The 16257-nt window shown below is 30.9% G+C and overlaps 1 protein-coding gene across 3 annotated transcripts; it reads right to left on the reverse strand.

Moving 5' to 3' along the window:
• Window positions 1–2039: 2039 nt before the first annotated feature.
• LOC100810909 (protein kinase PVPK-1) lies at window positions 2040–6194 on the reverse strand. Of its 3 annotated transcripts, none has more exons than XM_003554819.5 (3): window positions 5950–6194; window positions 4234–5243; window positions 2040–3099 (listed from the first exon to the last, which is right to left on the reverse strand). In XM_003554819.5, exons 2-3 carry the CDS (start codon window positions 5232–5234, stop codon window positions 2262–2264), a joined length of 1839 nt encoding a protein of 612 aa, XP_003554867.1. In that variant the 5' UTR covers window positions 5235–5243; window positions 5950–6194; the 3' UTR covers window positions 2040–2261. The 3 variants fall into 3 exon arrangements, with proteins under 3 accessions (XP_003554867.1, XP_006603783.1, XP_006603784.1); XM_006603720.4 differs by having other exon boundaries at window positions 4234–5338; window positions 5950–6189; XM_006603721.4 differs by having other exon boundaries at window positions 4234–5368; window positions 5950–6189.
• Window positions 6195–16257: the final 10063 nt, after the last annotated feature.

Raw genomic sequence — 16257 nt, forward strand, 5'->3', positions numbered from 1 at the left:
ATCAACTTAATCTCCCATCTTGCTTTATATATCATCACCTAATTTTTTTCTCCTTTCAACTTTACTTTTAAAAAATTACACAAGTTTTATCTTAATTATCCCAATAACGTGAAATGTTGAAATTTTGTAAAACATAAATTGTATAATGAAGTAAGAACTTAAAACTTAAAAAAACCATTCAAACTACTATTTAGTGGAATATAGGTGTATTAAGTGGTTTTTTTAAAACCATTTTATTGATACAGAGTTGTCTCTGCAAGGAACTGTTTGATTATTTTTAGTAAAATTTTCTTTTTTGCAATCACATTTTTCCATTTATAATACTAAAAAAACTTATATTTCACGTAAGAAAATTGGATCTAATATAACTTGGATTAATCTAGTCTAGATAAATATAAAAGAATTTCTACAAATTAGTTTATATACAAGTTAATTAAAAACTAATAATAATAAAGTACATAGAGAAAAGTTTATGTATTGTTCAATATAAAAAGTTTTATATTGTTATTAAGTTATTATTCATTATAAGTTTATTAATTTTTATAATAATTATTTTAAAAATGAAATGGTGATTTATAATTAAATAACGGATAACACTAAACTCTAAAATATAATTATATAATTAAAAATTGTTTTATACGAACGTATTACCATTAAGTTTTTTTATGAAGAAAAAAATGAATTTTTTTTGTTAATGGCGCGCGTGGCGGTGATGGAATCGGAAATATAGCCGCGAGAAGGGCAGTTACGAAACTTATCACAGGTAAGAATTTTGGCTGAACTGGTCGGTCAACGTTAAACTTGAGATTTTTTAATATATAAAACTGTGAAATTTTGTGAATTCTTTTATAGAAAATTTTGTGAATTCTTTTTTAAATCATTTAGCAGCATAGAAAATTTTGTGAATTCTTTTTTAAATCATTTAGCAGCGACGAATATAAATTTTACAACAAAAAATACAAAGTTTAATTTGAACGTATAATTAGGGCGTTGACCGCTTCGTTCAAATGTTCTAATTTAATAAATCAAAATATTACGAGCTTCTGGAGGGTCAAGCATGTCCAGATCAAGGGAGGAAAAAACATATCGAGATTAAACAATGATAATAGCTGACGTTATATTACACTATTTTTTAAAGCATTTTGGTGCTTTAGAGTTTAGATAAAATATTCAATTCAAATGTGTCGTCGATTGATTAGAGTAAAATATGTTCAAAAATGTCCACTCGTTAACTATTAAGTTGAAATCCATTCAAAAAAAAAAAAACTATTAAGTTGAAATGGGAAGCAAAAATAAATTGTGAAATGTATCTCTTAGAATGCGGGAAAGCTCGTCTGATGTAAGATTAATGCAAATTTTCAATCTCAAAGGGATTTGATCAAGAAAATAAGGCTTCAATAAATTAAAATAGTTATGTTAATAATTATGCGTTTACTTTACCTATTCATTTGTAGGACTAATTAACAACTGATGTAACACAAAAAAATAAATAAAAATGATGACGCATGACCAAGGTCCAAGGAGGAGGCGTGGCAAATTTCTTATTGATTTTTCTTCCTTTTTTGATCAAAGTCAGGATATTTTTTTAAAATTATTTTTGTGAAACGCATCTTGCTTTAGATGCTATGCATTCATTAACCTATTGAAATCATCCTAGTGGTAAGAGCTTGATTAATTTGCATCAGGTCTTAGGTTCAAATTCTATTGTCACCTTGGAAAAAGAAAAGAAAAAATTACTGGTCTATTCATTCATTCAAGCTAAAATCACTCTTTCAAGTGGTCTCGGTCTCATTCACATTTATTTGCATTATTCACCATTCCATTTGTGATTCCAAATTCAAACCCAAAACATTTGAATGCTTGATTGATGGTAACTGCGAGAGTCTTAATTGGAAATCTACTATTAAATTCTGTTCATACCAGGTCAAGTCAATTTTGTTATCTGTTGCCAGGACAATAATTAAAAGCTAAGCATTGCTATTTGTTTTACCATAACATTCATCCAAAGCAGTTTTCTGAAAGGAGTAGAAGTAAACAAGAGAACAGAAACTTTGTTACTCAATATAAAGCATGTGAAATTTCTTACAACAGTTTTGCATGGACAATTATAAGTGCTGATCAACAATGTAGTTGAGAACATAGCATCCTTTTTAGGCAAAGGAAAGAACCATGTTGGACACACAAACATGAAACACCACAAATGAGAGATGGAAACTGGAAACTAGTCCAAAGGAGAAAATGGACATAGTCGCACATAAGTATCAAAAGAAATCAATATCTAAATAATTACCCGAAGGCTTCACACCAAGCTCCTTTTCCGTTTGAGCAAGCTTCATAACCTGTCTTGGCACCTCTGGAGGATTTGCACAACGGATCAGTGCCCAGTTAACATTCTGAAAGAATGGATGCTGTTTTATCTCTGTCGCACCACGTCTATAGGCAAGACGATGCTGAGGCTCTTTCACAAGCAAGCCCCTGATCAAGTCCCTGGCAGCAAAGCTGACACTAGGAGATTCTGGAAACCGTAGAGGCTGCCCAATTACGTTAAACAGTGTTGCACGATTCACTGAACCTTTGAATGGTGTTCTGCCAAACAAAAGCTCATACAAGAATATCCCAAATGTCCACCAGTCCACGGCACTTCCGTGCCCTTCACCCTTGATGATCTCCGGCGCCAAGTACTCGTGTGTCCCCACAAAGGACATTGATCTGGCATTTGTTGGCTCAGCAATTAGCTCAGGAAGAGGGGTCACTTGGTGATGCATGTCATTCTTTGGTTTGAACTTTTTGTCTTTCTTGGATTTTCCGGATAGAAAGCGTGGCGTGAAGCATGCTGGTTGGATGCAGTCTGGCTGCATTACACAAGTTGGCTCAATGCAAGCAGGCTGAATGCAGTATCCTGAGCTTTTTGTCTCCAAGCTGTTAATTGATGACTTTACTAGAGTTGGACTGACAGTGCACCTTAGAGAGAGATCAAAATCTGAAAGCATTATGTGACCATCTTCTCTCACCAACACATTCTCAGGTTTGAGGTCTCGGTAGATGATCCCAAGCATGTGCAAGTACTCCAAAGCAAGGAGAACTTCTGCCACATAAAACCTGCAAACCAAGAAAGCAGACTAAACAAATGTTAAAATATTCAAACAAAAAATTAAGATACATCTTTGTGATTTGTCAAAGTTCAAGCCTCCTAAGCCTAGAAGGTATTATACCAGCAATCTTAATCTATTTGTCATAAGTTGGAGAGGACTTAGTACCAAAGAGTGTTTCCACCAAGCAAGATATCAGAATGGCCAAATTGATTGATATCAGATTCTTAGCTGTTAATGAAGTGCATAAAGTGTTGATGACAACTAACTGATACTAATTACTAGCAGAAGAAAATAAACTTGATATTTTTAACCAAAAATGGCATAGGTAAACATTTGTAAAACCCATTAAAAATGAATTGAGGGTGAAAGAGAAGCTATTCATAGTTATCACCAGGCTTGGAGTGAAAAGAAGCAAGAAATTGGCTCTTTGTAAGATCACTAAGCATAACATTGATTACAGAAAGAGTTAGATTTTAATCTGCAGCTAATATAAAACCCTTTTTTTTACACTTATCCAGTCATGTATTGCCACTTATTAGAAGAGCTTTAAATTAACATCTTTTAGTTTTATAGATTGAAAGATAGTGTGAAGATTTTCATTAAGTCACAAATGACAACGGATTAAAATTAAACTCACAGAACCAGACTGTCACAATGGTGGAAAAGGAGTAAGCAAAGAACCAAGGTAATTGACTAATCATAAAGGCAGAGAAAGAAAAGGTAGCATGTGCAAGTGGTATATTGTATAATTTGGCTGACATCCTCAAACAGGGTTGAAAAACCATGAAAGTTTTCACTCTATGCTTGGGGTTGGCTACATAGAAATTTCAGGGGTCATATTGATCACAGTGGATAGAAATTACAATCTGGAAGTCAATCTTTTGTCATTTATAATTATGAAAACCTCAACTAGTACTTATTCTGAAGGAAAGCATGGAGTTTTCCTTCATGACTACAGCTTCCTTCCAGGCTCCTGGTGCCATGTAATACTTGAGTTCATAAATCCAAGGAATATATAATTAACTAACATCAAGTTCACAGACCCTAGCTAGTTGTGCATATGTCTGCTTGTTAATTGTTATATTATTACATTATATATAGATACAATTGCAAGAGTCAAGCAGAAAAGGAAATTGCTAACCTGACGGCATGCTCCGAAAAATACTTCCCTGGTTGTCTTTGCCTGAGTGCATGCAGGTCCCCACCGGGGCAGAACTCCATTACCAAGCAAGAAAATATCTCTGTCTCAAAGTGTGTATACAATGTGGGTAGAAAAGGGTGATCTAAAGACTGCAATATCTCTCTCTCGGTCTGAGACCTCAGAACCTTCTTGCGATTCGCCAGCTTGGTCTTGTCCATGATCTTCATGGCAAAAGAAGTTCTTGTGCCACTCAATTCAACTAGATACACTACCCCTATGTCTCCACACCCCAATTGCTTCAACAACCTGAAATGCCTCATTTCCAACATCCCATCTCGAGCTCGGACAGCTTGAATCGCTTCCCATCTTATGTCATTGGCCTTGTGTGGTTTATACACGACACTGCTCAAACTACTGGTGCTGCTCTCATCACTAGCATCACTGCCAGTACTTGCTCTACAGATGCTGGTCTTCCTGCTCTCATTAAAATCACAGGAATTTGCCATTTCTCCACTTACACAAGACTTGTCAACACTAGCACACTCACTGACCTCAGTGTTGGTGAAACTTTGTTTCGCTTCCGAATAGACAGTGGCTGAATAGAAACTACTCTGAGGACTTGGACAGAAAGTAACCTCTGACTGGCAGTAACTCCTTGCATGATTAGCCACAACTCGTTTTGACGGCCCTAAGATGCAATTGTCAGATTCTAACACATCACTTGACTCACAATTCTTGGAATCATCAAGTGGTTGATGCTTGCTGCACAATTTTGTTGGCAACCTTTCATGCTCCACATTGTTTCCCTCTTGATAGGAATGCTTTTGATTAATTACATGGCTGTTTTGATGGTGGATGGTCTTGGTTTGATGGTTTCTAGATGCTCTCAAGGGAGGCCGTGAAGGACGGGGAGTCCCAGATGAAAGAAGATCATGATGTACCCCAGAAACTGAATTCTGAACCTCTGATAAGGAATCTACTCCATTAACAGGTGACTCCATGAAGGGTATCTGAACAGGCTTAAAAAATCCAACTCAGCACAGTGAATTACCAATATGTACTCATTCAACGAGCTCTTTAATTACAGAATCTCCTACAAAAATGTCTATAAAATTGACATTTAAGAAAAAAGAATCTGTAAATAAATAAGATAAAGGACATTAATCGACGTATACATGATACGTATAATGAAATTCAAAAAATAAAATAAAGAAAACATGAGAGAATCTGCAAGAGACCCATTTCGGACGCAATCAATCAACAGAAAACCATTCAACTGAGTAGAATCCATTTAAAAATCCCCGAACAAAAAACAAAAGACTTCAAATTTAGACGCCTTATTAATTAACAACCCAAAAGAAAGCATCATAAGCGTCTAACACCTAAAGGACTCTTCATTAAGCCTCAAGAAAATGAAAAGGCTTTCAGAGAGTTAAAGGTTCGGTTTTACAAGTTTCTCAAGAACCCGTGTGGAAACAAACAAGACAAAAACATGATGAAGCAACGAACCTAATCAGAGCAACCAATTAACGGTTTGGTGTTGCCAAACGAATTAAACTAAGACACCCCAAGTTAAAAAAAAAGTTTGATTCTTTAGAAGCCCCCTTGAGCATTCTTTGATTCTACTACAGTGATGAAAACCTCCCCATAAAGAAAAAAGCAAAGGGTGGGAAAACAGTGGTTGAAGAGCAAAAGGTAGAGAGAGAGAGAGAGAACCTGATGAGATAAGAGAAATGGCAATGTGGATGAAGAGTAAGAAATGTTGTTTTCATTTGTTCATGGGTGGTGGTGGTGGAGGAACAAGCATGTTGAGAAGAAGAAAGAAAACAGAAAGGGAAGTAACTTTGGGAGTCTTTGAGCACCAAGACACCACTGAACAAAGAGTGAACACTGATTCTGAACACCCTCTTTGCCTCAGATCCGATCCAAAAGGAAGCAACTAAACAAACAATTATCACTCTCACTCGATCAAAATTATTTTATGAATTTTAAAGATAATTATATTACAAAACTTAACAAAATTGTTATAAATAATTGAATAAATAGCAAAATTTATTCCCAAAAAGTTTTAATGTAAAAGGATAAATTTGAGAATAAATTATATTTTTTTAAATTAATTTAACATTAAATTATAAAATTTAGAAATTAATTTATCATTAAATTATGTGTTAGATTAATTTATCATATTTTTTATATTTAATAATTGAATTTTAATTTTTTATTTTTTAAGAACTAATTTATTTATATTTCATACTTTTATGACGAATTTAATTATTTATCCTTAATAATAATTTGTTTTTAACTAATATTGGATAAAAAGTTTTATAATACTTTTTTAAAACTAATTTAAGATTAAGTTAGTAAAGTTTAGAGGATAATTTATTATTAAAATATCTATTAGATTAATTTATTGAATTTTTTATATTCAGAAATTGAATTTTAATTTTGTATTTTTTAAAAACTAATTTATTAATATTTTATACTTTCATGAAGAATTTAGTTACTTACCCTAAATACTAAGTTGTTATTAACTAACGTTGGATAAAAAAATTTATAATATCTATACATTCACTATTTACTCATAATAGAATACCAGTATCTCTTTTTATAGCTTTCTGGTAGTAAAATTATCATGGACAGTAAAAGTTTATTTATAGATATTTAATATAATTGTTTACTTAAGAATTCAACTTAAATCACTAGTTAAATAAAAATAATTCACTTAAATTGATCCATGTGCTTCACAATATAATAAAATAGTATTTATTTGCTACTATATATTGTTTTTACTTTGTACACCCAGAATTATATAGTCTTGGGCATGGGAGAAAACGGAGGCAACATCACAAGCAGAAGATTTTAATAAAATAATGGAATTATTATCTTACTGTAGCTTCTCTCTATATATATATATATATATATATATATATATATATATATATATATATATATATATATATATATATATATATGTATATGTGTGTGTGTGTGTGTTTGTTTTTGTTTTTTAAGAACACAAGCTCAAGAGAAAATGGGTTGTGTTGTGGCTGGGTATGGGGCACTTCATTTTCCTCCCACGAACCAGGATGCGTGAAGCACTCCTTCCCACTTTTTAAACAATAATGTCACTTGTAGTTGTATTATTATGTACCATTTTTCTTATCTTATTCTAACTTATTTTAAAATGTTTTGTTTTAATCAATAATGTCACTTTTTAAACACTAGTATAGTTAGCTTTCAATACACTTTTGAATGTTTTCTTTCGTGTAATTTTCAAATTATCTTTTTTAAGTTGTGTTTTTGTTGTTGTTGTTGTTTTTATGGTTGGTGATAATGCAAAATATACTTACGCTACCCGTTTGCCGTATCTAAAATATAGAATATGATGTGAAATTAGAGTATATATGTTCCATCTAAAATAAACTTGTCTTTAAAGCGAGTGAATAAAAACAATTTTAACATATTAAAATATGACAATAAAAACTATTTCTTTTAACTTTAAAAGAAATTGATTAAAATAAAAAATTATAATTTAAAAATAAACATTTTCCATATACTATTATCGAGACCACCGGATAAACATCTATCCTTTTATGTGCACAGTATAAACATACTTAAATTAATTGTTTAATACGGAAATGTGTATTAAAGAAATCTTATGCTTTTGCATGATTGGATCATTTGGATTACGGATGATACTGCCGGCCAATTAAGAGTCAGGTACATTACATAGGAAAATTTGATTTGGACAATATAGAATATTCTTTTTTGACAGAAACACACAATAGTAAATAATTTAAATTTGCGAATGTAATATTTATGACAAATGTTGAAATAAATCAATGACATAAACGTGTTTATAAAAAAAAATATCTTGTCAAGTGTTTTTTGTTAAATATTTATAACATAAGTATTTTAAAAAATAATAATTCAAACATATAAAAAAATAAAATAGAATAGTAAAAACTAATATCATAATTAAAACTATTAATAAATTGATTTGAGTATGTTAGAAATTAAATTTAGACTTAATTCAACCTCAAAAATTAACTTATAACGTAAGGGTTGTTCTTCACTTATATTTAGTTAATGTGGGACTTTAAATTTTTTTCAATAAAATAAGAGTTGGATAACAAGGGAAAAAATTGACTTAATTAAAAATTAAATTATTAATAAAATAATAAAATCATACCTATATAAAAGTATATGCTTATAAGTAAACGAATTTGATTAATAAGTACTTTTAACACATTATTTAAAGAAAATTAAATCTATTTTATTAAATATTTAAATTATTTAAAAAATACCATTAAATAATTTTTAGATTCAATTGTACTTTTATTCATTTAATTTCTCAATTTGGAAAAATTTCATCCCTTATTTATTTATTTGTAAATTTAATCTTTCACTATTTTAATTATGCATTTTTTGTTCGTTCATTAATTTATTATGAAATGTTTAACAGAAATGTTGACATAATAATGCAATCAAGTGCCACACATTAGCATAGACTTACGTGTTGAAGTGACAGTTTATTAGAGTGTCCCATTAGTATTTTTTAAAAAAATATTAAATGTTAAATTATGATTAAAATTGCACAATTAAAATAGCAGAAACCAAATTTGCAAAAGAAAAAAAAAACAATAGAAGAAGAAATTCCTAAATTAGAAAAAGACCAAAAGTACTACTATAAGCCTAATTTTTATATTTTCATATAAAAATGTTTTTAATAAAAAAAATATTTTTATTTCGTTAATCAAAATCTAAAGAAAAAAACCTTCTTTATTTATATATATAATTGTAGATGAACTTTCGTTTGGAAAAATAATTTGAAGAAAAAAGATAACATTGATGTACGTTACGTAACCACAAACACATGGGAGTTAGGTATAAAGAACAAAAACCAAAAGGTCCAAATTAAGTAGACTAGCGAGAATAATAAGGAAGAGCATTCACATGCACACACGTGAACCTGACTTGTACTACGTGGATGGTTGTCATTTCGAATGCATCATTCTATTATAAGTTCTCTTCCAACTTCTAACAACAATCACCTCTCACCTATGCAACTATGCTATTTTGGATATTAACTCTATGATATATATGTGCAAGAAATGCCAAGACACAACACTCAGTTATTTAAATCGTATTTTCAGTGTATTTTTTTAATGTAATTCATGAGCCAGAAACTAATGTGTAGGATTCACTATCAACCAATTTAACAACGTAACATATATATAGCTCTCATATGATGGCCCTCACTCACCATTCAGATTTAAATTTTAGCCCCCCATACAACATATGCTAGCTTCTTTGACCATTGATTTTTGAAATATATGCGAATCAAACGATAGGGCGATGTATATTCTGATTTGGATTCAGTTTGTAGAGTAATGAAATGTTTGATTGAATTAGCTAGAGATGAGAGTGAAAGAAAAAGAAAATAATGAAGAAAAAGTAAGAAGTGAAATGATTTTGCTGGTCATTTGGTAGGAAAGAAGATGAAAATTAGAAAAATTAAAATTAAAATTTTCTTGTTTGATTATGTAAAAAGGTGAAAAAAAAATATATTCTTTTTTTAAGAAAAAAAAAAGTTTAGTTAAAAATTCATATTTTTATCATTCCAATCAAGTTGATACCATCAAAGTTAGAGAGTCAAAGCAACAGAAACAGAATATATCATAAAGGCTTCTTTAATTTGTTTCCAAAATTAAGTAAAATTAACTTAAATTGTTAAATGTTAATACTATTAAAATGTGGCATTAAGTTACTTCTAATTATAAATTTTATATTAAAATGTATATATAGAAGAAGTAGTAATTAATTAGTTTAGTGGAGAAGCAGAAAGTACCAAAAGAAAAAGAATGAGATTGACAGCCTCTGGATATTGTACTGGGTTCCTATAAGGTTGACACGTGTAATGATTTAGGGTGGGGTCTCAGACAGTAGACAATAGACAGTGTGCATTTTGTGGGACCACTAATCACTCAAACATGTTTGAAACAATCATTTTCAGTGAATAGTGTAAGCAATCATATTCTTTGTCTATCAATCACTCTGATTGACACATACAATACCAGTACAAGTAGACTCATAGCTTGCATGGTGGCATACTCTAGAGACTAGGATCGTGTGCTAAATCAGATGCAAAATGCTAGACCTCGACCCATTTTGAAGTGATTGAATTGAAATAGACGTAAGAGGAAAATAAATAGATATAATGCATAATATAATTTCTGAAAATACATAAATAAATGATATAATAAAAGTAATTAACTATTTGTTCATTATATATATACTAGCATAATCTTTTTTTAGTTTCTGTATAAAAATTGTTTTAATCACTACATGGGTAATTTAGTTCCTCTTATTAGGTTTTTTAGCAATGTAAAACAGTTATAAAATAAAAACATAAGAAATTGTTTGAAAAGGAACTAAAATGTAGAGTTTTAAGTATAGTGACTCCCTCCAACTGCTGGGTATTTTAAGTGCAACATAGATGCCTCAATTTATGCTGAGAAGAGATCATATGATGCATGAGTTTGTATCCATAACTATTAATGGTGAGTTTGTTTTTGCTCATATCATTCATCAGCTGGGTCATAGATCTTCGTCTTCAAAACGTCGTATTTATGATTGATTGCAAGCAACTTCATGGCAACATGATATCTTCTTCTCGTGCCATGCATTACTTAGACAGGCACCATCGTTGCTTTATGTAAACAAAATCTGAGTTTAGTTCACAACTCCTCTTTGATTCTTATTCTCAGACAAATCAATTAAGTCGCTCACTCCTTTGTGATAATACTTCGATTCTTTGCTAGTTCCCATTTCTTTAATAATATTCCTGATTGTATTCGGCTTCCCTTTTAATAATATGAAAGTACAGTGACTAATACGAAAAATTAGTATATAAGTATATGACTAAATGATTAATTAAACTTGTGTAATAAAATTACCACTGTAGAGAATTTTTAGCTTTCATTAAATTTCATTAATTAATATAATAGTTTTATTATAAAATTTTAAAATTCAGTAGTGAGTTGTAACACTTTACCATCTCATACTTTTTTTTTCACTGTATAGGATACATTCCCTCCTATTACCTGATAACTTATACTTCGATTTAAATATAGTTTAACTCTTTTAAACATTATGGTGCTTTTTTATCTCTTAATTACAAAAGGTTATAATTTAATTTTTATAAAATTAATGTTTTCTTTATGCATACATTTTACTTATTAAGTATTTTATCTATTTAATTTCTGTAAATATAATGAGTTTTCAATTAATTATTCTATCCAAATATTATGATTTTCCTATTTTATAAATCATTTTAATTATAAGACATACTCCATGAAAATGGGGAAAAAATTGATGATTAAATTACAACTTTAAAAAAGCGAAGGACCAAATAAAAAATTGTAATATTTAGAGAAACTAAAAATATAACTTATCTAAAATTTTAACATTTGAATCTCAAAGAAAGATTTTTAAATTTGATAAACAAAAATGAAAAATTCCATAAAGAAAGTATTTTTCTGGCTCTGAGAGTTAATTAGATTAGACTCAGGCTAGTCAAACCAATATCCAATGAAAATTTAGGCAATCTCCAAACTTTGTGTATATAGAAAATCATTTGTTAAATGATACTACTACGAATTATTTAAGTAGATTTCAGTATTTCAAGAAATCGGTTCCTAGCTTTCGATTAAAAAACACCTTGAGTTCATTAAAAAATAAAGAGAGCAGAACATGTAACTTACATTTTTTTTTATTGGGTGTGTAGAACATGTAGCTCAGTGGTGCAATCTTATATGTGGAAAGAAAGATATTGAATGTGGTGTTAATTATTGGCAACATAGACGACGACAATATTATGAATGCAACAGGCCTAATACGCTTCACAGGCTGTTTGTGTTGGCCACAATGGAGAAAGAGAGGCACCACACCTTGCAACATTAGTATCTTATAAATAAAATATAGTATAATTTTGTTACTTTGCTTTATATGATATATGACTGTTTTGGATTATATATTTGAAAATTAGGTATGGCATTTTGACAGTGCTGCACGTGAGTAATAGTGCACACTGCTGACTATGCAGTGGAAAGGGTACAACGTGTTTCATCATACGTCCATCATGTAAGTCTCAACTCAAAAATCACACTATATATGAAATATAATAGACATGACATGCAAGTTATGAATTCTTGAATGTTTGGATCTGTAAAAATAACCTAACAAGTCTTAATTTTTATAAAAATAAATATTGAATTTGTAAGAAATTTTTTAATATACAAATATTTTTTTTGGGTAATCAAATACGTGCTATGCAATTGAATTTGCTCTATAAACTAAGTTTACAACATCTCAAATAGAAAATTAAATAAACTATGCAAGTTATGGCCTTTTGCATAATTGCTTCATTGGAGATAAAGAGGAAGGAAGGGAATAAGATAGGGGTAGAGCAGGAAAAGGAAAAAGAAGAAAAGATCCAGCCCTTAATTAAATAATCATAAATCTAACGGTTGTTAATTACTTTCTCACGGTGGGAAACTATTTGGCTCTCTCACCTTAGCCTGTTCCTTCTTCTGTTATAAACTTGGATCATATGGCGCAAGAAGTGGTTCCAAGTGATTCTAATTATACTCTATTCACTACAGAGTTTGTGATATGATATTCATAAAAATATCATATGACATCACATTATAATTTTTTAAAGATATTATAAATAATTTTGTTTGAATTGAATAGAATTATTATGGACATAAAATTATTGTTCTACATATTTAATGCAGTTACATATTTAATTTTTAAATTTGGGATCACTGATTCAGTTTAAAAAAATTTGTGCAGCTAATTTATATTTTTAGTGATTAGGCATCATATTTAAGTGTGTTTGATTGTGAATAAATAGGAGAGAAAGGGAAATAAAAAAATTTAAATTATGTAAATCTCACACCTCTTTTTTTCTATTTTAAATCAAATATTTGTTTTCAATTTTCTTTTATTTTTTTGTCTTCAACACAAGTAAACATACCCTCAGTTGGATGGCTTGAAACAAAAATGTTGGATTGAGTAATGAGAGAAAAAAGATCATAATTTCATTGGGTATGTTTTATTAAACAGTGCATAAATTGGGCTGATGAATCTACACTGACCACCTGTTTTCTGAACCATGAAGACAAATGACAATCACGTTACAATTCCTCATCTCATATATGGACCCATAGGCCATCCCTCCATAATGTTTTGCCATTGGAAATGAGAAACAATAGTTCCAAAGGAAGCAATCACAACCATATTCCTCAAACTTATAAAAGTAATATATATGCTAAATATTTTATCATTCATCTACTTTCTTTTGTGTAAGTTGAGCTCAAACACGTGCATTGTCTCCAATTATATCTTTTGTGATTGCATCTTTAATCGCCCATTTATATGTTCTCATATAGCTCAATAGTTTGCAACTGTATTCATTTTTGTCGTGTGCTTGTTGTCATGGTGTTCTCATGAACTTTTCAATTTCCTTCCTATTATAATACCTTGTCACTTTTCTGATCAGTCTTGTCCATGCAAAGCTGTTTTATTGAGGCAGAGGTTTTCTTTCTAAGGAAAGCCAGAGCATCAAAGAACTTTCCAATTCTTTTCAAATTAGAGTGAAAGGTGAAATCAAAGAGGAGAATATCACAATCCCAAGTCCCAACAGCCAATGAAAAATTATTAGTTAGTCCGAGATACCTAATTTTTATTAATTTTTTTAATTACCATAATTAGGACATTCGGTTCTCCGATAAGAATAAAACCTTGAATATCTCTAAGTTTTGGTCATTTTGGATCGATTACGAGATTAATCTTCAATCCGAAGTCTAGTTATACTTAAAATTCATTAATTCTCTTGAAGGTGTATTATGTGAGAATCAAACCTAAATTTAAGCTACACTACTCATTGCTTAATTTTTATTAAAATCAACATGTGTTACATGAAAATCAACTAAAATCATTGACTAAAATTATAAGCATGCAATAGTCCAAGATTATCTAACGCGCAATTCTACCATGCATGCATGACTTGTAATTGATTAAATCCAAGTCTATATTATTTTAAATAAAAAATAGGATTGATTATCAACTTAATCACGCATGACAAGTTGTCATCTTTTCTTAACAACGAGTCGTACAGTCTAAAAAAACTCACGCATGATATCAGATCTATCAAAGTCATACACGGTAGAATTCGCCTATTAGATAATCTTGAATATGCAATAATTCAAGATTATGTAATAGTAGTAATTCAAGATTAAAACTGTTATAATTCTTCCAAATTCATAGGTGGCAGAAGAATTAGAGCATGGAAATCAACAACATAACAATTGAAAACTCCAGCAGAAAATTATTTATTTATTAATTTTTTTTGTCTTTGTAAAATAAATTTAGAACAGCACTTATTTTGAGACTAATGAAATAACATAGTTACATGAAAAGTCCATGAGTATGCAATAATTCAAGACTGTCTAATAGTAATAATTCAAGATTAAATCTATCCAAAAATTTCTTCAAAGACACGGGTGGTGGAAGATTTAGAGCACGAAAAGCCACAGCATAGCTATGGAAAACTCCACCACAAAATATATAACTGGAAAAGCACTAGGGGTCACCAAGAACAATGTTCCATGACGCCCTTGCCATTTGTTTTTGGTCCTGCACTGTTATCACCACAATGCAAAGGAGACATGCCTTCAACATCACATAAGATGTCCTCAATATAGGACCTATCAGCTTATTCCATCTGCAAACTAATACTTGGCAATCAGATTCAAAGACAGTGTCCATAAAACATAAATCGATGGCAAATCGAACACTCCATTGAAATGCTAACGCTTCTGCTACCAGTGCTTCATAGGTAGCTTTTATCAGAATATTTCAAATTTCTCTGATTCCTCGTGATACAGTGATAGGATAGGCCCAAAGAGTGCTAAAGAAGGACGATTAAGTGACTCAATGATTATATAAGGTGGAGTTAGATATTTATAACTTGCAGTTTTATTTTATTTATGTTTAGAATAACATGATATTGACACTTTATTAAATATTATCCATAGATTAATATCATCTAGGACTATTTAAATGCACTCCCCCATTACTTATTGTTACCAATGAGATAGCATTGAGATCATCCCACTTTTCCCAGGAGGTTTACCATAAGTAACCTCAAATGGTGTGAGCCATGTACCTGCGTGAACTGCAGTATTATATGACCATTCATCTAGGGACAAAAGCATGCAAGTATTGTTCCAACACACGGTTGAAAACCTCAGTCTAGCCATTGAATTCTGGGTGATATGTAGTACTCATTCACAATTTGGTGCCACATAAATGAAATAGCTTGCACCAAAATTGACAAATGAAAATCGGGTCACAATCAGAAACAAGACTCTGGGGAAAACCGTGAAGCTTGCACACCATGTCAAAGAAGAAGGATGCTACCTTGAAAGTAGTGTAATCTGGTCAAAGAAGACCAAGGTGAACCCCTTTGGAGAAAAGGTCAACAACTACAAGGATGGTAGAGTAACCCTGAGAGGAAGGTAAGCCCGTGATAAAAATCAAGGGAAAGGTCTTCCCATATAGTAGAGGGGACACGAAGAGGTTGAAGCAAACCTATAGGGCGTTTAGTCTCGCTTTTGACCTTTTGACAAGTGGTGCATTAGGACACGTATGTTTTCACATCCTTTCGCATATTGGTCTAGAAATAATTGCCTTGCAAACAATGTAAAGTCTTTGTAATACCCATGTGAGTAAGTAACGCTGCAAAATCAGAATGATCTTGAAGAGAAACTCGCAGTTGATCCAAGAACACATAATTAGGCATAGACAAAGTAAAACATGCTGCTGAGAGGTCTGCAGGAATTCGCGAGAGCGCATCAGCAACAACATTGCTAGACCTAGACTTATACTGAATGGAATAATCATACCCCATCAATTTGGAAAGATAAATCTACTACTTTAGGGTTTGAATAACTT

Source organism: Glycine max, chromosome 19, assembly GCF_000004515.6.
Source record: "Glycine max cultivar Williams 82 chromosome 19, Glycine_max_v4.0, whole genome shotgun sequence".
Taxonomy (NCBI): domain Eukaryota; kingdom Viridiplantae; phylum Streptophyta; class Magnoliopsida; order Fabales; family Fabaceae; genus Glycine; species Glycine max.